A 22,944-nucleotide genomic window follows, 5' to 3' on the forward strand; every position below is an offset into this window, starting at 1 on the left:
ACATTACATTCTTATATATTTACATTTATTCTTTTAATTTTTTTAACAATATCGATGCTCCAGCGCCGCGCTTTGTCTTGAGATTTGCCGTTAAAGGTTTTAATTTGGATAGCAATGTATCTTTAACATTTTGAAGTCCATTTTCTATAAGAAGAATTAATAAGAAGCAAGCTCTATTAAATTCCGTCCACTTTTCCAACACTTTCGGTGTCAAGTACGGTATTAAAATTTCTCCAAATGTAGATTCGTTCTTTTCTATCAGTTCTTTGTCATTCTGAATAAGTTTCTTTAACATTGTGTGTAATCCAGGATGTTCAACCACATTATACTCGGTATCATTGTCTTTGATTTTTGAATCTATGTTGGTAAGAAACTTAGCAATCGATTCGAACGCGGAATTTAGTTTTTCTCCCGATCCTACTTTCAGTATCGCCAGGGTAGTCATAGCTATGCTGCCGGTGGATAACCACACTGCGGTATCCGCGATTATTGCGTCAAAAAGCGGGTCGCGGATTGCTTCGAGGAGTTCCTTTTCCCTAATGTCGGCTAGTTTCTTGCTCGCGGAATTGCCATCACCTTGGCGCAAATATTCCACTACGTCCGGCGAAAAATAAAAAGGTTTTCTCCTGGCCACGAGGTATAATATAACGTGTTTTCCATACTCGTTCAGCGCAATATTAACTAGATCCTCTTGTAGCTCGGACAATATTATCTTCTGCACGAGAACGGTGTCGTCTACGGAATCAAAGAGCGCCAATAATATCATATGACCGTTTTTGGACATACAAATCGCTTTTACATTTCCCTTAAGGGCTTTCATAATTATTTTTCTATCTTTGCTAGTGCCATGCCATATACATTGTGTAGCGACTCTCGCTCCCATTTTTGTTTGGCACAGCGTTATAATGTAAGAGCGCAGCATAACTATTAACTCGCTCCTATCTTCCACCGAACATACGCAGAGGAATTCCCATAGAACCGTTTGCAGTAGAGTGGAATCGACGAAGCCTTTGTTCAAGATTCTGACTAGATTTGTTTTTATGGCAGACAGCGTGGCTAGCTTCATATCCGTCGCAATTTTGAATACGTCCGACAGCGATTTAACGTCCTTGTCCTTTTCCAGTTTATAAATGTCCCCGTAAAACTCCTGTTTGAAATATATTTTGTCGAGATTAGTACACCAAGTACGGTACGTATGTTCCACAAGAGAGGCCGATACACTGTGACTCATTAGTTTGACGATGTTGCCAGAAAATCCAGAGATAACCTCAGATCTGATTTCTTGCGAGCCGTACTTTAAGATAGCTTTTACGCAGTTCTTCGCATATTTCGACTGTAACATCTCCACAACGAGTGGCTTTATCTCGTGGCATATAGCCCGTCGAATGTGTTCCTCGCAGTACTTGATCATACACTGAACTACTCTGGACATATCGTGCGTAAATATCACCTTGCTATAATGATTTTCCAGCATGTTGTGCAACGTCTGAGTTAATGTTACACGATTCACGGACTTGCAATCGGATCTTCGTAACTTCTCGCCGATCTGCTTAGCCTGAATGACCTTGTCAAACACTACGTCGTCGTTCAACCTTTTAGCTTTGCGCTTCTGTTTGAGTTCCTTCTTCTCCTTTTTCAATTGGACCCAATCGGTTTTTTCGGTGGTCGCTTTCTTCTCCGATTTCAGATTATCTGTCTTCGAGTTATCTTTCTTCTGAGCTTCGGACTTTCGTCCAAACTCCTTTTTCTCCTTCTTCAGTTTGAGCAAATTTATCTTTTCAATTTTAGAATTATTCTTTGCCACTTTCAAATTCTTCCCTTTCGAATTCTTCTTTATGAAAGGTGGTTGTACATTCTTACCTAGAGAACATATTTTATTTTTATATATGATGTCACACACACTGTGTCCAAACTGCGGTTTTCTTTTTCGTTTCTTACCTGTAGATTTATCCAAGGATTTCTCGAATCTCACTTTCTTTTTCTTTTTACTGTCCTCTGCGTCCACATTATCCTCTGCTCCCGCGTCACCAGTATCCAAACTCTTCGCTGATCGCTTCATCTTTGAACGGATCTGTGAGAGATAAACAACACGTTAGATGCAAGGAGGACTCCAGGTCTTCAAACAATACGTTCCATTTCTTTCGTGACAGTCTATCCTTGATTTCTAGCATTTTTGGTTTAAAACAAAAAACCAAAAACCTCACAAAAGAATTAATTTTTATTTTTGCCTCCAAGTATGTAGAAACTCAATCTTACCCTAACCTCAATCTAATTTCAACGCCGAGTGTCCTTCAGTCTTAAGTTTACGAAAAATCCCTCGTGTTGCTATCCGAGAGTATCCACAAAACTACAAACGCTCGAATAACTATAGATTATAACGAAAAGAGGGCTACAAAATTCGCGATCTCACGTGTACGCGCCGGAAGCGTTTCTAACCTGTTTACCGTGTGCGACCACGTGATCCCGCATTCTCGCGCACGTGGCACGTGCGCGACCCGCGCCTCGGTGATTGGCTGATTGGCTCGCGCGTGCCCGACGATCGAGCGTTCGTTTCTCGATACCTCGAGACCTCGAGAATCGAGTTTCTCGATAGATTACATTATCGCGGCCAGTCACGAGTGCGTCACGACGTATTCGAGTCGCTTCGTGTTTCTCGCGCGATTGTCGTTGTCCATAAGAGCGAGTCTCGCGCGCGCGGAAAAATTACTCCCGTGCCACGGTCGGTGTCGCGCTCACGGTGCAACTGCGCGCGACTGCACGCTAATCTCGCGAGCCCTTTCTGGAACGCCCGAAAACCGGACCTTCCTCACGGATCTCTCTCTCTCTCTCTCGTCGCCAATTAGCCGTTTGAAGTACGCCGAGGGTACGGATTGTTACATGCACGAGCATCGTCGTCATCAGGTACACGTGCCACAATCAATGTTATATTTCACAATATTTAAATATAATTAGATAGGACTTATTCAAACATTCTGATTAAAAAAAGAAGCAATACGTCCCGTGTTATTCTTATCCCTTTTAAATCTTGGAAACGTCAGATGTCCGCGCGACAGATCGCGAACAGATGCTAGATAATCCGCGCGAGCGGCGAAGATAAGGCAAGTTGATATATTCGATCTATTTCCGCGGCTATATTAATTCCGATATTAGCCACTCCGATATTAGCAGCTGCCCTTCGCGCATCGTGGGCTCTAGCTTCGTCCCTGGCCGGGCGACGAAGCATATATTCCGAAATTCACTGTCAGCAACTTTCAGTACTGAAAATCTATAGTATACGTGACGTAAAATATAGATTTGCAGTACTGACAGTGAATATCGGAATGCAGCCGAAGGGAGGACCAGGGAGGACCGCGCGCGCGGGAAGCCGCGTCACGCGTCAGATTCCCGAGACGTCCGCCTTGAGCAGGCGACTAGGAGCGGGCCTCTCCTCGGTGCCGCGCGCCTCGGTGTGTATTTTTAACCCGGATCCGATCCGCGGGTTTACTCCGTGCGCGTACCGGCACGCGCGGGTGTCCGCGGTGATCGCGAGCGAGAAGAGTGCGCCGGGCAATTCGCGCGTCGTCGAGGGGAGTCGGCCCGGAGGCGCGCGGGGCGAGCCGATCGATCACGCAACGGGAAGAAGAAAAGGAACGTGAGAGTGAAAGTGGGTGTGGGAGGGAGAGAGACGGAGCGGCGCGCAACAGGTGAGATAACGTCGTGGCGGCCGGCCGCATCAGCTGATCGCGACCACGCCGCGCCGCGCCGCGCCGGCCACGAGGCGTGCGAGGGGGAGAGGCTCGTCTGGTCCCGTGTTTACGGGTTCCCCGATATTCGGGAGGCTATAATGTTGCATCGTTGTACCACTTGTACCGCTGCCAACGAGGATCGGCACCGTCGCCCGGCCCGGCCGCGGCGGATCGCATTCCCGTTCGTAGGTCGCCCGCCGAGAGGCGGCGGCGGCGTGTCGCTGGTCGCTGGTCGCGCGCGACAGCTTCCCCTCCTGTCACGTGGACTCTCGTTCCGCAGATGCTTTACCCCAGCGGTTCCGAGGTAGATTCGGAGATAAGCCTTGTAGCGTAATTCGATCGCGTTACTCCGCCACTCCGGAACCTATGCCGAAATTATTCATACATAAAAACGTCGCGTAAATGTCTTGACCGACAAAATACTCGACGTTTATGTTATTAGACTTTTAACGGAATGGGTATAGTAAACTAGATTGGTAAAGCATTGAGTTAAAATTATCATATCTTCGTAACATTTTATTATATGTGTGCGTCGATTTTATATATATACATTATATAACATATACAGATTATATAATTTACTAAAAATATGTCCGTTAAAAATGTGATAGCACCAACATTGAATTTTTTATTGATTAATTATGATAAAAATTGATTTCTGATATACATATAATATATGAATATCTTTAATGTATTTATATGAAAATATATGTAGGTACGCTGAGAAAAAAATATTTATTTAAATTGTTGCCAAGAGCTTATCTACTTAATATAATACACATATTTATTTAGAATTTGATATTTGTACTTAATTTAAATAAAAATATTTAATTTTAAATAAATATGTGTATTATATTAAGTAAATTAAGCTCTTGGCAGCAATCTAAATAAATATTTCTTTGGATCTAAATATTTTTTTTCCCAGTGTATAATATGTACCTATATATTTCTATATATGACCGACTATATAATCGATTTCGTCAATTGTCAAATTTCATCGTTTTCGAGCAGAATCGAGTTACACCGAGTATATTCGTTCGATTCGAGCACGAAACGACGCTCTGACATAAATATACACAACGACTATTGTGCCGATAAATTAATAAACGAGAAAGCTGCGCGAATTGAGCCTCGATTTATCATTTAAATGAGAACCGAAGATCTGCGATGACGAAACGGCACACGTGTGACGCATTGATTGTTTACTTTGATACAAACGTCTCTAAAGCAGACGACTGAGACGACCCATCAACGATGCACGTTCATACACGCGGCGAACACTCGCCGGCGTTATACGACCGCATCGTGGATGAAGTAAGCACGTTGTCGTCACAATGTTGTCGCAACCGCGTGACAACTATTTCGCCGTTTCGTGGAAAAGGCACTTGACTTTACGATTATATTTTGTCGCCCGCGAAACGACGGACGAAACATTTCAGAGGAGTTTTCATCGTACGCGCGCGGTGCAACGGCAACGATAAACAAAGATTTGACATCAGCCGACAAAAATTTTCTCATTATTGCGATTATCGTAGCGAGGACAATTATCCTCGCGCCGAGAGGTACCGTCCGAAATCTGTCGAAATCTGTCTTGAAAAATCGGCTGGACGACGATTTCTTATTTGGCGCGTCAGCCCTCTGGTGACGTAATGCTAGTCCCGTTTTGCGATAACAAGTCTTTTTCTTCTCTCCCAAATTCACTTTTACAATCTCGTTTAGCGAGCGTCGTATCGTTCTCTCCGCGCTCGAGCGTTCACGGAATCGCGGCGGTCTTCGCGTACGCGGATCACGTCGCGGACGCGCGGTTCGACTTGATTCGCGTACGTGAAATACTTACGAAAACTCGGAAAGAGCGGGGAATCCTTGAGGCCAGAAATTATGAAGGATGCAACGCGCTCTTCCCGCGCGATGTACGTACGTCGTACGTACTCGCTCGTGCAGGCGCAAAAGCGTTGTCTTCCTTCTCGTTGAATCGCCCTTGTCACGAGCTCGTAAAGCACCTTCGCCATGTCCAAGGCAACGCTGCTCGCGACTAGATTTCCTTGCGTTTGATATTGCTTCGATATCGAGCTATTTACATATGTCTCGAAACTAATAATTAAAAAAAATATATGTATATGATAGCGAACGCAATTTGCGGTTTTGCGATCGATCGTGCGATTAAAGTCGCTGACGATCATCGTTCTACTACCTAGGCGCTTTCAAACTTTAACTTTTGCAGTGGATTTCTTACGCGATCCGCTTGCTTGATCTTTGTGCCGATTGCGAAGTTGAAATTCCGCAGCATTCAATAATTCTCGACTATGCGAAGCGATTGAATGTGCAAAAAGATGTTTATAAGGTAATCTTTCTTGTATGCGATGAAATAACGTCATTGTTTGCTTTAACGGTTGATTTAAAGAGCAGAGTTTGATTTTCCATAGTTTTCTCACTCTTGAGATTGCATCATTAAGATGTTTTCGCCGATTGCAACAAAGACAACGTGCATTTTCTATATTAAAAAAAAAAGTTATATAACCTTTGAAACGCGAATTATCGAATTTTGTTGTTGTCTGTTTTTCTTTCCGTGATGTCAATTGGTACTCTCGAGCTCTATTTTATTTCGTGCTGTCATTGCAAACTGGAAATCGCATATTTTGCTTGCGAATAGCGATCGACACGCGAATTTCTTGATTATGTTTTTATATTTAAAAAATATGTCGTTATTTAAAAAATTTTGTAGAAATCAATAAAACTATCTATTATAAGTTTTGAGTGACTTAGCGACAAAAAATTTCGATTGATTATTCTGTTAGAAAAATATAACATAACATATTTATATAATATAACATAACATATTTATATAATATAGTATTTTTTAAACATTAGGAAGATTCACCGTGAATCATCAAAATATGCTGCACGCGTAACGTATTGCGCATTGTATTCTAGCTTGCAATTAAAATTAATGTTGTAGAATTCTTCTCCGCAAACTTCCGTATTAAGAAGAAGAAGAATAAGAGATTTGAGAAACTATGCACGTATACGCGTGAAAATAAAATAAATAGAAATAGAAAGAATGTGCAAAAAGATGTTTATAAAGTAATCTTTCTTGTATGCGATGAAATAACGTCGTTGTTTGCTTCAACGGTTGATTTAAAGAGCAGAGTTTGATTTTCCATAGTTTTCTCACTCTTGAGATTGCATCATTAAGATGTTTTCGCCGATTGCAACAAAGACAACGTGCTTAGTATTTTCTATATTAAAAAAAAGTTATATAACCTTTGAAACGCGAATTATCGAATTTTGTTGTTGTCTGTTTTTCTTTCCGTGATGTCAATTCGAAAGATTCGTTGCCTAATTTCGGAACGTTTAGCAATTTTAATAGTTATGAGAATCAGATCTCGGATGAGAGTACGAACTATTCGAATAATCACTGAATCGTGCCATTAACGTGGTGATATTTTATTCTCGCTGAAATACCAGTCGGTATGACAAGAAGTGTGATAAAAAAGGAGAAAAATAAATCGGCGCACAACAAAACTTTACGATAATATTATTAAAAACTAACAACCATATCGCTTATTTTTTGGTCGCACTTCTTGTCACGAAGCATAATCTGACAATGTAATCGCGCTACACTTTTTATTGATGTTACCAGGAACGTGAAGAACTCACGTTCCTGTCGGTCGATTCTCGATAATTTACCTGGAATTTTCGTCTTAGTCATTTGAAGTGTTGATTAGGTTCTCTAAATTACGTTGATAGGAATCGAAATTTGTTTTGTAACATAAATTCTTTCTGGTACTTACGCGAAATTCACGCGCGATAATTTGTCGATCTTATAAATAATCAGCACGTTTTTTCTTCGTGAGTGACAGACAATTGACATCTCACTTTCTGGACCATCTTTTAAAACCGCACACGGATTAGCGTAACCATGTATTGTTTTAATTTTTTTTTAAATTGATACATTAAACAGTAAGGAAAAAGAATATATAGATGAAAATGACATAAAACTTCTGGTATTCGGAAATTCTGGCGTATGTTTCGAACTCTACCGTACATGGGTTACCGTACCTCACACATGTGTGTTTAAGGGTTAAAAAAAAAAGATCAAGATAATTGCCTTTTACGATAATGATTTTTACGACGATTTTTACGGCTGCGAATGAACGACTGTTTTCTCTTTTACTTCTTAAAAACCTCTTATTTGCCTTCTTATTTAAAACGGCTTAATATCATGCTATTTTGTCAGAATAATATTTGTACGCTATTACAATTTGGCCACGCGCGCATACGACTTCAAAGTTTGATTTCTATTTCGGAGAGGATCACTCTATTAATATATCCCGTTAAGTATATTTATATCTATCTAATAGGAGAAGTCAGTTTCTTCAGAAAATGTTATGGGTATCAATAACATCGTCGCAAATACGACTGTGACACACGTCACGCGAAAATGGCCCGCATACGGCAAGACATATATACCTCGGTAATGATCGTCGATTCTCGCCTATTACAATCCGCTTCCGACGAATCGCTTGGCAAAAATTCTCAATCAACACTGGCTACCTCGACAGACGTAGAACGACACTTTGTACGGCACGTTCGCGAAATTGTGCAACGGACGTGATCGCACTGTATTTTTCGAGCTTCGCCAATCGCTTGTACGGCACCTCGATATTACTAGGCCAAGGCCGTAAACGTGTGCGAAATAACACGCCATGCCGATCTATATCTCATGTGTTTTACGGCAGGATCGTCGACCCCCTATTGTCACCTGTCTTTCCTATAGACTCCCGCTGTTTTCTTCGGCCGTGCGCCGTTCGTTAGTGAGATTGCACTTTCGCAATACCTCTAGCGAAGGAAAGTCTCTCGACACGTGTTAGTTCCGAGACTCGTGTATCTTGAGAATAATGCAGGATGAAGCTAGGACAGTTGGTTGAAAGAGAAGAGAACCGATATACATTTGCGGTTGAATGTCGAGGAAGAAAGATGCTTATAGAGTCACGTGGGGTAGAACAGAGAAATCATTGTGAGGCGAGGTAGCCAAGAATATCGTAGCGCTTGTTTTTATTGAATTTTTTTTCCTTACAATGTTTCACTGATCATGCTCTTAATTGAACTATATCTTATTTAATATAGTAATTGTTAATTTAATAATAATATATAAACGAGATGTTATAAAATAATTAAATATCTTATTGATTTCTGTCCGGAGCCATCATAGTTTTCACGGAGAGCGTAGGGTATCTCATCATAAGTCACATAGTCTATTATGAAGAATAATGGTTCAAAAACATGTCAAAATAAAATAACTATAATTTTTAATTTTTTTAAATTAATTAAAAAGTTAATTAATACATAATACTATAGAATAAAATATTTGTTTCTTAGTGTACTAAAATCTTTTTATCGAGACTAAATGTAATTCTGAAATACTTTTTTGAACTGATCAGTTTTAGTGTTACCTTGATCTTAAGTCTTGATCTTAAGATCTTGACTTTTTGATGCAATTTTTAATTCTTAGTGTCTTTTGCATATTAAATGCAAATATTTTATACCTGATTGTGTGGTCAAATATTATTTTAGGTATAATGTGCTTGATCTTTAGCGAGAGAGTAAAATGGTCTTGTCATCTTCAGTTGTAGAGATAAAACGTAAAGCTATATTTCTCTGGCACTCTCTTGTACTTTGAAACACAAAAGTACACACACGTGCTGTGTACTTTGGAACATTCTTTTTTGCTCATATTCGCGACATTTTACGTATTCATACGGATTTAATAAATATAATATTTATACGAATATATTAAGAAAACACATTATTTTTTAGATTAAATCAATCCAGACAATCTGAAAGCTTAAAGAAATGACTAAAAACATCAGAATTATTTAAAAATGGTCAACAATACGTCAGTCTTATCTATTATTGTTTGACCAAATGACTTCAATTATGACTGCATATTTTAAGGATATGTGAAGTTGTTTGTTGTCAATATTTATCTAATTCTCGTTTAATTAGTAATTCTCGATAGCAATTTATTTGTGCAAACAGTAACATTTTTTATGCTTATTAATTTTCTAATATTTTGATTAATTTTAATAATTTTTTAATGCGTTGTATACAGTATATTTTACGCGTTTTTCTAAATTAATATAAAACTGTTTTCTTGACTAATTATCACAAAAAATGAATGACGTATATATTATGCGATATTGATATCTATTATTATATCTCGTTGTATCTTGCATATTTTCTGTCAAGATCGGATGTCAATAACCCCCAGAATAAAGTAATAATTTCCAGCATTATTTGTTTATCAAAACACATATATTTAGTGACAATTTGTGTGCGTTATCTTTTTTTATTTTATGTCTAATGATTTTTTTAAGATATAAATGTTTCGGCACTGGGAAAATGATTACTGGTTAGATAATACTCGAACGCGTATTCGCGTAAGGGCAGATTTTTTCTGTTAAAAATTTATAGAAAGTCACCATTTACATAAATATTAAAGAAATATATTTTTTAGTAAGTAAAACAAGAAAGATGATGAAAATAATAATTAATTAATTAATTTGTTTACTTAACAAGGAATTGTATTTATATATTAATCATTATTAGATTTATGGATTAATATATTATGAACACATATAAGAAATTTAGTCGTTTATTCCATTAAGAAATATGTTAGCAAAATAGCTTTCTCATAATAATTTAAAATTTAGAAGAGTTACACCTTTCGTATACATGAATAATTTACGTCTCGTTGATTTTACATACAATGCATATGCGAATAAAGTTCATGATTGCAAAGTCAAGTGAAGTTGATCTTGATTTTGAATAATGCAAATCGAAGAACTTTGTATTTTAAGATTTATTTATATCGCGAGTTCGCATTGGTTATGTATTTGGTTCGGTATGACGTGAATTCAAATTTTCAGATTGACCTGTTTAATAGGATTTCCTCTTAACCTATTTAATTTATGTAAAGCGCGGTGAAGTTGAAAACACGATTGTATATCGTGCAATGATAATGCGTTGTTGCAAATTATTTCGTCAAATCATCGAAAATTTCTGCAATTCACGAGTCTCTTATCACGCAATCATGGATAATGCCGCCCGTATTCAGATCATTCGAGAGAGAAATTAATTTTATTTGAGATATATATTCGATTAAGTATAACATATTTCTGTATATGCTACCACCGTTTTACAAGATTGATATCTACTATTTTTTCACAAAAATACCGCCATACATCCAAGGATAAAATGATAATGAAATGATTTCTGTTTTGATCGGTTTCTTATATTTCTTAATAGCATTCTCTATCTCTTATTTTGTTATTATTTTATTACAACTTAATTATTAATTAGACCTTCGTGTATCACGAACTGTCGTGAGTCAAAACAATGTTAATTATTAAGTAACGGAGGAAAAACTACATGCGGTCTTTCTAAAACAATTAGTAACTCAAATTATGAGAACAATAATCATATATCATTGAACTATAGATCCGTATGATGGTCCATTAGCTATTACTACACGTTTACGCGAACGTTACTTTTGCAGTAACTTACGATAATTTCTTCGCGTAAACGGGATTTTGTAGTAATAACTTACGATAATTTACTCCGCGTAAACGTGTGAATTATCGTAAGTTACTACAAAAGTAACGCTCGCGTAAACGGAGTATATATGTCACTCATGCTTAAGGGGATCCTATAGCGAGCGAAAGCCGAACTTCCTCGATGTTGATAATGTCAACATTTCTAGTCCTGTTTTCTATGTTATATATTTATATCTGTTCTTGTCTAACTATAGATATCTGTCCTTATCCGATTGCTGCGCCATCTCTCGCTGCTACACGCAATACTGCTTATCTTATCAACCTGCATGTGCTTTTGCTGCTTTTGCATATATAAAAGTTAAAAGCATGACACTTTTTTCTAGACTTCTATCGTAGTTGTAAATTACATATGTAAACAATTGTAAATTACATACAATAACTTTTATATATGCAAAAGCAGCAAAAGCACGTGCAGGTTGATAAGATAAGCAGTATTGCGTGTAGCGAGAGATGGCGCAGCAATCGGACAAAGATAGATACCTATAGTTAGACAAGGACAGATATAGATGTATAACATAGAAAACAGGATTAGAAAAAGTTCGGTTTTATCAACCTGCATGTGCTTTTGCATATATAAAAGTTAAAAGCATGATACTTTTTTTTAAGACTTTTATCGTAGTTGTAATTGCATGATATTGTTCTTCAATGTTTTCTCTAGAGGGCTAGTAACTCATTTTGTACATATAAACTGCAGTATTTTTGTATAAGCAAATATTGTCGTCAGTGACAGCTCTATGTGCCCAAATTTTTATTGTTTTTGATGTAAAACCGACACTAGCCCCCTACACTTTTGTACGTACTTTAATTCTGTACAAAGATTTTGCAATTCCGTAAAACCAATTAAAAGTGGTTTGCTTTTAACTAAATGTCGATAATTACTGTTACTATAGGACCCCCTTAAATGATTATTTCTCATATTGCGTATACAATTCATAATTCGATAGACATTGCACACTATCTTTTTTCACAATTGCAAAAAGTTGTTCACAACGCTAATTTATGGTTTTTATATAGATGATTGCAACGCAATAGAAAAATGATTGTAATATAAAATATTATTCATAAAAGAATTTATTACCTACATATACACGCGAAGCATTAAGCAATAATGTATAGAGTTCTCAAATGTATGCGTGTTTCTTCGCGGATGTTTCCTTTATCTGCACGCAAATAATTTTGCAAGATCAGCCGCGCCACAGCAATCCCGTACGGTAACGTTCTATTTAATGACGGCCTAGCAGTAGACGTCAAATCGATTAGCGCATCCATTGTTTATGCGTTACGTAAAAACATCATGCAATATTGATCGCTTCCTGAATATAATTGCACGGTCGCCTAACCGTCGTTACTCCGACGCTATTATTTTTCTCAGATCGCAAAAGCCGCTTACAAAATTAAAGTTAAGAAAGCGAAGTGTTGCGCTAAATACTGCCGGTGTAATACCGCTGCGCTGCGAAAGGACGTATAGGCGCGGGACGCGTGACGATACCTGTCTCGGATCTAGGGGATTTTTGTCAAAACTCGTTTGTCAAAACATACATTCTTGAAGAATTAACAAGCATGAGGGGATTTTCAAAATCGGGAAAAAAAATGAGAGAAAAGGCAATCGTGCTGATGGCCTTGGAGAAGAAATTATATATCTTTCTCTTCCACAGGCCTAGCACGATTGCTTTTTTTCTGTCATGATTAATGCTATGCGCATACAATAACAGTTAAAACGCACTTCCTTCACATGCTAATCTCTCGATTAATTCACTTGCTTCTTTTTCTTTTGGTGCCCTTGAATGTTCGTTGAAACTAAGAGTGATTCCCATATATTTCCGGAGACCTCTTCCAGACTCGCGATCTTTGGACTCGGCAAAGGTATCTGTATGAGCAGAAGGAAATGTAGGCGTTCGAGAGACGTAAGCTCGTTTAATTCAATTCAAGGCACCGTCGATCGATCACCTCTGTTTCGCAATTGAAAGGTGACAATCACGAAATTGCCAAGGACCGTCTCGTCAGCAGGGCAGTAAATCAAAGGGTAGAAAGTCATGTCTTATCAAACCGATATAATTATCGGAATTTCTTATTCCGTGTCGTTGAACTTGTCTGGCCTTCGGCGGGATATCCGGCTCTTTCCTGGAAAGACCAAACTCAAAATAGCATCTCCGCGCCGAGCGACGTTAGAAATAAACTATACTTATGCTTTATGGTCTTGTGTGTATTGTATGTATTGTACAGTGAGATGTGTAGGTATTCAAGATTGATTTTTTAGAGAGATGATAAGGATTATTAATTCAATCTATAATCTTTAAAATTTTTTGAACAGTTTCGGATTGCCAAATTTTTATTAATGTGTTTGACATATCTCAATCTTTCTATATCCATATTTTAATTATGATACGTAACATCGTCGTTCATACAATAGAATAACATGTCATTCGTTGGAATTGAGCACAATTAAATAAAAATACGATTTTTGGTCTGGCAATTAAGTTCTTTGACGAAATTTCTTTAAATTCGACTATGGCTTAATTGTCTCATAATTGGATGAATATCATATTTTTCGAGTTAAGACCTTCCTGCGTTTATACATGTGTCCATTCTGTTGGAATCCTTCGAAATTTAATTGAAATTTTTTATTTAATTGAGATAAATCGCGTTTATACGTGAAGTCGATTGAAACTTCGTTCTTTGTTCAATTCTTCCGTATATAATTGCATCTTTCAGTCGAGAAAACAAAAAGAAGCGTGTCAGGTGTATATTAGGGATGAAGGGCATTATTGTCTCGGGTGAAAAAAAAGACTGTCGGAAGGCCGTCGTGTACATACCTTAACGAGATGAAAGTTTCATCATTAATAACAATTATCTCGTCCATATCTCAGGACAGATATAAGGAGTAGCTCACGAAATTTTTATAAAAATATTTCTTTGACAAATGTTTCTCTGTCACTTCCGTATTTTTATATTTTGTTAGAAAACAGCGATGCATTGATTGAGACAAAGGCATAAGGTCACGTCTGCGAGAAAAAAATATTTTCAGGGTCATTTCGTAACTTTGCTAAAAATTAATATACACATTCGATTGATTTGGCTTGATAATGTGCGAACAATGGCCAGCAGCGGCTTGTTTTTCTGTACTTCTGATAATTATTCGCTTTTTAATATACATGATGTCTTTGTGCGTTCGTGAACTAGCTAGCGGCCGATCGGCGAGTAATTCGGTATAAAATTCGCATAATTTTTTGTATTCCGCGAACCGTCGTATGTATCGTGACGGCATTTTCCACTTTTAGAAATCACTCGATAAATAAGATTATCCCATGTGCAATCGTATTTACTCGAATACTCGACGTGACGGGGCGAAAGAACACGAGAAGCTGCGTCAAAAGTGCAGATTGAAGGACTGATTGTTTGCACGTCGCGAAACGCGTCTGACGTAAAATATGACATAATCCTTCGAGACATCCGCGGGGTCGCATTAAGGTGCATCCGGATCGAACTAACGTGGGCGAACAAACACGAACGAATACGGATGAGCGTTGAAAACGAACGCTTTTTCTATTTACTATACTGACAAAGAGACAATTCGTCGATGCAAATTTGGGCTCGCTGGTGCTCGCGACATGTCGTAGCGGTCGCGTTCGTTCGTGCTCCTCACCTAGTTCGGCTCCGCTTTTTAGGCATCACCGGCATCGGGTTCGTCGCGCTGACATCACGCGCGGCAAACACCGCGACGCGACGACGTCAAGAGCCATGTGCAGGTGAACCACAATCTCGACGTCGCGTCGCGCACGGCCTATACGACGACAAGATCCGGAGGACGCGAGCGGGAAAGAGAGAGAGAGAGAGAGAGAGAGAGAGAGAGAGAGAGGAGTGAGATAGAGTGAGTGAGAGAGAGAGAGAGGTGGTAGAAGGGACCAATATGGCGAATCGGTTAAAAGCAATGCACCGGTGTTACGTCCGCCAGTCCGCGAGTTGGCACGACGACGGTGTGTTCGTCGCTTCGATATCGACACGGTCGATAACGCTCCTCTCTTTTCCTTTCTTTTCCTCCCTTTTTTTCTAATTCCTTCTTTGTTTTTTTTTTTAAATCGTTATCTCCCGAAATCTCAACAACGTTCGGCTCGTCGAAAGCGCAAAATCCCGCGTCCGCGACCGCGATCGGAGAAAGCCGAAATAACGCAGATTTGCGATTTTTCGCGCAGAATCATCTGCGATATCATCACCGTCGTCCGATCTCTTCGTTCTTCCGATAAAACGCAAGTTTGAGAAAAACGGTCAAGAACGACGATCGTTGGAGATAGAGGGAGAGAAAGAAAGAGAGAAGAGAAGAAGACCGCTTTCGCTTTCGTTGGAGTGTCACGATTGTAGTGTGTGTTACGATTTTTGGACGAACATTGATCAATTGGGGCGCAATCAGCGCGCGATTTTTCGATAATTAGTAAGTATAGTGAAATTTTTTCTCTTTCAATATCGGTTAATGTTGATCCCTCGGCGTTGATCCAGTTTCATCAATAGCGAGTGATAATATTAACGATTAATATAATTTGGTTTTAAGAAAATAATAATATATAATTAATAAGATTATATTATTATAATTATTACATTAATACATAAAGAAATATTAGTGTTAAATAACTGATCTTTGAAGGCTATATTACAATAATATAATATGCAATAACATAACAATTCACAAAACTGGTCGCATGTAATTTTTATATCATACGTGCGATTTTTATAGTGCACGTATCGATATAATAAATTCTTATTTGTCGAGTAATCTGTAATCCGTAAAATAAAAACGTATTTTCATTCTTTTTCCAGTCAGTAACATAAAGAAAAGGGAATTGCATGGGCTTTTCTATGAATAAATTATCGCCGTTGTTGATGAAACTCGCTTGAAACCGAGCGTCAAGGATCAGTGCAATATCGGTGTGTTCAATTTTTGATAATACCAAGAAAATACTATTGTTTATGACATAAATCGAGATACGAATCTATCACAATTCCACCGATCTATATCCTTGTTATTGGCGGTCAATAAAAGAAATTCTACAGAATCGAATTACAACGTTCGCGAGATCGTAAATTGAATTGAAATAATATGGACGTAGTTTCGAGGAATGGCTGTCCAACGCGTGACTGAACGTTTTAATTATTTCCGATCAGCCATCGATCGACCGCTCGGCATCGGTCCGAGAGTGCATATACGAAATATATATATCTTCCTTCCTTCCTTCCTTCCTTCCTTGCCGCGTCTCTTCTCTTATGAATCATCATCACGGGCGCGCGATTTGGATTTCGATTCACGTTCCACCCGTTCGCGACAGACTCGTGGGATCATTTAATGAACGTATTTATAGTCGTTAGGCCATCCTTACGTACCGAAGGAAGCCTTGAGTCAACGCTTCATAATGCGAACCGCGTCGTCGAGCTCTTCTGCGTTCATTTCGCTGCGCGATTAGCAAGGCGGACGATCGCTCGCAACACAACAAGTCGACAGTTCGACGTCGCTGACTGCGTCAGCCGCGGGGATTCCGCGCGATTATTACGATCGTCGCCCCGCGATCTGCCCGTAATCGGAAAACCGGAAAATCTATGACGCTGCTTCGTGGCTTTGACGCATCTCAGCGCGAAACAAATTTGAATTTTCGAACGCTTTCAAAATTTGTATTCCCTCATTATTCGCACACGTGATATATCTTCTCCTTTATCTTTGCAAATTTTCTTTGTAACGACGACTCTGCTTATCGTTACTTTTAATCACCGAAAATAATTATAGATAAGATATATAAATAAACATAAATAAACAAAACAAGGCAAATGAGAGCTCGTTCGCAACGATGGATAAGATATATAAATTGTAATGTGCTTTTCTTCAATGTCGACAGAAAACAGTTCTAGCGCTCGAAGAGCTACGAAGCCCTAGTTTCTTTTCGCTCTCTGTTCCTCTATTTTTCCCTTTCTTTTTTTATCTTTCTCACATTCTCGATGTGAAAGACGCGTGCCTTTACGTGTTAGCAAAGACGTAACGCGTGGTTGAATCATGTTACTCGTGTACACTAATCACAGACTATGCTTTCCGTTGAAAAACTATGTTTTCGGCTCTAAATGACGCTGTTCCGAAGTGAGAGAATGGAACTTCCACAACAAAACTCTGACACCGCCGCGGCCGTATGTATATCGCGCGTGACTTTATATTATATAACGCGACGCAACGTACAATGATGTGGTTTAATTATCGCACGATACGCGACACGTAACATGCGAGTGGGATGCTACGAGACCGAGATTCCTCGCGACGTACCGTACTTACGTGATGAAAAAATTTTCCTGCGTTTCTTTCTTTCTGACGATAATTGCGAGATTTATTCATTTCTCAACACCAATTTTTTTAAGACTAATGAAACTAAAAAAAAAAAGATTGATAGATATATCCGAATTTTTCCTTGCATCAAGAATTTATCATAAAAATACATTATTGCTTATAATTTGCGTCGAAAAAAACTAACACGTGCGTGACGGAAAACGTTAATTTATCTTTCCGAGTGACTTGCGAATATAATTCGGGTTTTCCTGTTGTTTTTTCTCGTTTTAATCTAGTAGGTTTTTGCTGCATAAAACCTATTAAATCTTGAAAAAAATGTGGTTTTGCACGAAGACTTGTTTCAATAATAATTTACACAACACATTATATGATAAACATATCAGTATTCATATAATAAATTTTAATGATATGAATCGCCTATGTAATATCATTAATTACCGTTCAATATTGTTCCTATTAATTTTATTAACATATTTTTATTAAATTTAACGATTGTCGATTTTAACGAAGTACTTTCTTTCGACATATTTAATTTAATTTACACGCGTGGAAGCACATGCTATACGAGATCGTTGGCGTATGGAATACTTTGCAGACACGTAAATAAACTGATGGCACAATTCGCGAGGAAACAAGAAAAAACAATCTTGTGGGTATATCTTGCGGGTAAAGGAAAAATACGTACAATTATCCTTTAGCTCCGCCGGCTAGTTTTTGCATGCTTTTTCAAGGTCTTTTGTTTATGATCAGCGCTGCCCACAATTGTATAATCTCTCTACCTAAGTAATTAGTATTTGCTCTCATATTTCAAGGAAATTGGTATATCGGCAAATCAGTGTTATAATCGATGAACTTTTACGATTCGCGTCATGTTTTTTTGTATAACGTGTGATTACATGATATTTAACGCACCCATAATATATATTAATAAGTACTATTCATAGTAGTATACTAATATATTAATTATATATATTTGTGTGTTTAAGTACTCACATAAATATTTCAATTAATCTTAATGGATGTATCTGTTTTGGTTTTTAATGAGTTTTCGTCGAAGAACCCGTTCACTTTGAAGATCGGAATTTAGCTGATGATGTAATGTATCAAATATAAACAAATCTTTATGCATAACACCTATTACATAATCGATCTAATTCTCAAAGTGTGTGGGAACTGCGGCAAATTGATATCACGAGAAACTTGACTTGTTATTACACATGATTAAAGTTCTATTCCGAAGGCGATAAAAAGCAGCACAAGTTATCACTGGTAAATATTGATAAAATCAGTAATAATTGACATTGTACTATTGATGATGAACTATTATCATCTAACTCTCTTGGATCTTTAAGTTTAATTTTCAATTTCAGTTTCACCCCTTGTCTAATAATTCTTCCAATTTATACTTGATATATTTCGCTGCTCGTAATGAGATTACGCTTTTAGGATTTTTTTATCACGTACACGGATAAAAATTAGCTACCGTAGTAAATCTGGTCGTAAAATATGGACAACTAACATTTCTTTTGCTGCGAGAGTTATATATTTAGCAATAGTAGCAAAACCTTTTGCTAAAAATATAACTCTTGCTGCAAGAAAATGTTAATTGTCCATATTTGACGACTCCTTTTTTCCCGTGTATGAGTTGAAATTTTGACCTATGAAGAAATGTTCCACTTTTCTTTTTAATTATATGCTTATTAAATTAATAGAGCATTACGAAGTTACATAAGGGGCTGGTGTTCCAGATTAATTACGGACAACTTTCAGGCAAGGTACAAATCGGACCGGACGTTAATATTATTTTACCGTCGCGCGGTAGAAGCAGTATACATTCTTGTGGAATCGTGCGTAAACCTCGGCGTAAACCTAATCGCTCGCCTAGGCGACCGGTATTCCGGTTACTGTATACAGTAACGCAATCGGTAAAAGCTGTTGTATAATCCACACGCGAGAGATGCAAAAAAACCCGTGCGCCACGCACTTTTTATAGTTTTGAACAAGCGTGTCGCGCGCGCGCCGGAGAACGCGATCGCGTGCCGCAGTCTGAGCCGAGGCGATTCCCCGAACGATGGCAAGCGGTCGATCGAGCCACTTACCAGCGTCGATGACGATCGACAAGCGCGATCTCCGTCTCTCACGATCCATTCACGTCGATCGTCGATCGCGGGGCTGAATCGCGCGCGGGTCTACCGGCCGCCGCGCGCCGGCGTGGCTCGTGGCGGCTGACACGCCAACTTATATGCCTATTACGTGAAACGTGCCGCGTTGCGACACAGTCTCGGCAAATTTTCTGACAGAGATCGAAACGAGTCCTGGCTTTCTCCCGAATTTTTCAACTTGCCTACCGCGCGATGTCGCGAGCGAAGATGTACCCTACCCCCCACATTTTTCCTGCCTATAACGGAGGAATCCGCGATCTCATGCATGCCGCGCCGACTCGCTGGACCGGTCATTAATGTCGGTTTCATTAATAAATGAAAGTCGCGCAGCTTAGTACGCGGTGTACATATATATTATCCATCTGTCAAGGCCGGAACGTCCGTTCTCTCATGTTGCGCCTTCGCGAATCAACGGTCGTATTCTGTTACCTGGCCGCGCTCTCATTACCCACGGGGTTACTCGTGTCTTCGAACTGTTATGTTTATATTTCGGTCTGACGACCACTGCCGAAGGCACCGATCTCGAGTTAAGCGAATTTCGATAGGTATCGGTGCTATTGCGGTAGGAAATTTCGATAATAAGGACGATCGATTCGTTGAATCGTTCTCGCAATTTCACGATTCGTCGGAATTACTCCGTAGTCCGCGATTTCTCTGACGCGAAAACGACGGTGCTCGTGCATCGGAACATAATAGAACGTAAAATTGTTCGATGGGGTCTCAAAAGATTGCTGATAACAGGCTTCGATCGTTTTCGTTCGCGGCAGCCCATCAACGATGTTGAGGAAGGACTTTAATATGACACTTATATAAGGGGATTCTCTTGCTGCCCTCTCTCCACCTGTTTCTCTTTCTCTGTCTATCTCTATCTTTATCTCTGTCTCTATCTCTTTCTTTCCACGCGCAGCCATTAATGCGTTACAGCGACTCTCGGCAAGTTACAACTTCATGCAGCTATGCACTTTCCCTGCTCGCTGCAACTCCGTTGCGGCTGCTGCTCGATCGTTGCCGGCGGCATCAATCGCCGATTCACAGGCGAAAAAGAATCAATTACTCTTCCCGACCTGGACCTAGCCTGATTTGCCTTCCTCGCTGAGTACGAAAGATTGCGGCATGAAGGCACGCGGAAACAAAAATTTCGAAGGTCGACTTGTGCAAGACTCAGGATCTGCTTTCTCGCATCAGTTACATAATCGACATTACGGGTTCGTGATCCGCTCATTATATCCGTCAGATGAGATAATCCCCGATGCAACATCCGTAGAAATGTTCTGAAATCTACGAGGATTCTCTCTCTGATGAGGGGGAGGGAAGGAAGAGAAATTTATTTTTAATTTGAAGCTGACTTTTATTTGTAGAAGATATGAAATAACGAAAATTTCTCTTTCTCTTTTGAGTTCAGACAGATTCGCGGCCGGTATCTATAACGTAACCGATATAACATCATCCGCTTTGAATTGTAAATAAAGCTGTGTCTTGATCATTTATCTACAATACTCTACAGTTCTACACTGATCTCTCTCTGATATCGTGACGATCGTTTCGGCGAGCAGCGAGAGTACAAGAGAACTTAACGAATGAATTATATAACGGGAGATTAAAATGCCGGTTAATCTATTCCGCATCGGCGGAATTATTCAGCTATATAACCATTATCAAGTTACGGTGATTCTCTACAGGTATGACGTTCGTAACAACGTCGTCGTTACGATAGGCTATGTAAACACGAGTTCGGATATAGCATTCCGCATGATTTATTTCATACGTTACGTATCTTGCGTCTTTGTACGACGGCGCACACATGGAAAATTTTATTAATTGACGTTTGAGACAACTTGCACATTTCGGTCATCTACGCTAATTGCATTTTAAAAAGCTTCGCCTCTCCGCTCTTAAGTATCTTGGTAATTTTCACAGAGAGATTATTACAGAAAATTGGAGCGTTCTTGAAGGGTCAATCCGCGGGAGCAATTATATTCGAATTCTCGCGAGGTCGTATTCCGCTCGAGAGGTATTTGAATTCAAATCAAATGCTGCGAATTAAAATTTAAAACTTACTCCACGTGGGACAGCAGGAGACGTAATGATATCTCAAATATATGTATATTTATAATTTATATAATTTATAATTAGACGGGCGCGCGCGTATCGGAGATTAATTAGAGAAAAAATTGGAATTAGTTTCTAATTCATGGCGATACTCTCGGTACGCTTTCATAGGATTTGCCGTCAATCAAGTATTAACATATAAAAAATTTGCTAATTCCGAAACGTTCGCGCCATCAGATTTGAAATGTAAAATGAGATGCAGAGGAGCCATTTACATAATCATTAATCGATGTCTCGAGGTGTGACAATTCGGAGCTTACTTTGAAGCCAACGACGACTTTTTACATCGATCATTATCGTCAATTCAGCGATGATGTCTCGTAACGTGTCTCCTCGGGGATCAGAGATGCGTTGCTGCAGCCTCGTTGTGCAACCTTATAAGAAATGGCAAAGGCCGCATCTCCCACGGGTTATTAGAACCGTCATTCCATCGCCATCACGAACTTTATGGTCATAATGGCAAGTTATCTCAACGAAATGCAGCCGCAGGTTATTCGCAGACTTCTCACGTCATTCACGATCTTCTCTGGCTATCGCCAAATTCCACACTGGAGATTAACGACGTTATTGTCTACCTGGTCAGCCCGCAAAATCGTCAGTTTCTGCGAAAATCGCGATTTCTCACGAAATCACCGTTGCCGATATCGCCTCGGCCTTGCTCCGATCCCATACGTGCACGTGTTATCGCGGCAGCTCAGATGTTGCGTTAATGTGTTGTGCATGCTTGTGATGCACGATCGAGGACAACCGTTGCAGCCGGTTAATTTCAGATAGAACGATATTAAAGTGACGCGCGCGTAGTTAAAGAGACCTCCTTTAGTAAAGTAGGAACAACGTCTCACTGTGGATTTCGTGGAAGGCGTTAATTACGCGAGCGTTAATTTCGTACTTGCTCGAGTCCGCGGGGTGTGAAGGAAAAAAGGTGGCGGAAAATAATTAAAGCCTCGTCTCGTACTGCGAACGCGCGTAGCCCGGGGTATTTGCTCGCACAAATATGAGCAGAAAAGACAAATGTTTGT

At 39.2% G+C, this 22,944-nt stretch overlaps 2 protein-coding genes and 1 long non-coding RNA gene across 9 annotated transcripts in view; 1 reads left to right on the forward strand and 2 right to left on the reverse strand.

Moving 5' to 3' along the window:
* Window positions 1-3: 3 nt before the first annotated feature.
* Window positions 4-5,707, reverse strand: Peng (Pumilio and CPL domain-containing protein penguin). 3 transcript variants are annotated; one of them, XM_071776182.1, is made up of 4 exons: window positions 5,563-5,707; window positions 3,841-4,089; window positions 1,939-2,071; window positions 4-1,860 (listed from the first exon to the last, which is right to left on the reverse strand). In XM_071776182.1, the coding sequence occupies exons 3-4, from the start codon at window positions 2,057-2,059 to the stop codon at window positions 26-28; spliced, it is 1,956 nt and encodes a 651-aa protein (XP_071632283.1). In that variant the 5' UTR covers window positions 2,060-2,071; window positions 3,841-4,089; window positions 5,563-5,707; the 3' UTR covers window positions 4-25. The 3 variants fall into 3 exon arrangements, with proteins under 3 accessions (XP_071632283.1, XP_071632280.1, XP_071632282.1); XM_071776179.1 differs by lacking the exons at window positions 3,841-4,089; window positions 5,563-5,707 and adding an exon at window positions 2,263-2,473; XM_071776181.1 differs by lacking the exons at window positions 3,841-4,089; window positions 5,563-5,707 and adding an exon at window positions 2,257-2,473.
* Window positions 2,647-22,944, forward strand: part of LOC139811790 (very long chain fatty acid elongase AAEL008004) — a 39,366-nt gene continuing 19,068 nt past the window's right edge. For 2 of the 5 annotated variants that reach the window (XM_071776185.1, XM_071776190.1), the window contains exon 1: window positions 15,275-15,767. The gene's annotated coding sequence lies outside the window, so the exon portion shown is untranslated. Of the gene's footprint in view, window positions 2,902-3,532; window positions 3,684-15,274; window positions 15,768-22,944 lie in introns of those variants that run through there. The other 3 variants (XM_071776186.1, XM_071776187.1, XM_071776189.1) reach the window with 3 other exon arrangements.
* Window positions 8,909-16,999, reverse strand: LOC139811793 (uncharacterized). The gene is made up of 4 exons (XR_011731742.1): window positions 16,712-16,999; window positions 14,155-14,343; window positions 13,289-13,462; window positions 8,909-13,208 (listed from the first exon to the last, which is right to left on the reverse strand). It is a non-coding gene; the product is annotated as an uncharacterized lncRNA (long non-coding RNA).

Source organism: Temnothorax longispinosus, chromosome 4, assembly GCF_030848805.1.
Source record: "Temnothorax longispinosus isolate EJ_2023e chromosome 4, Tlon_JGU_v1, whole genome shotgun sequence".
NCBI lineage: Eukaryota > Metazoa > Arthropoda > Insecta > Hymenoptera > Formicidae > Temnothorax > Temnothorax longispinosus.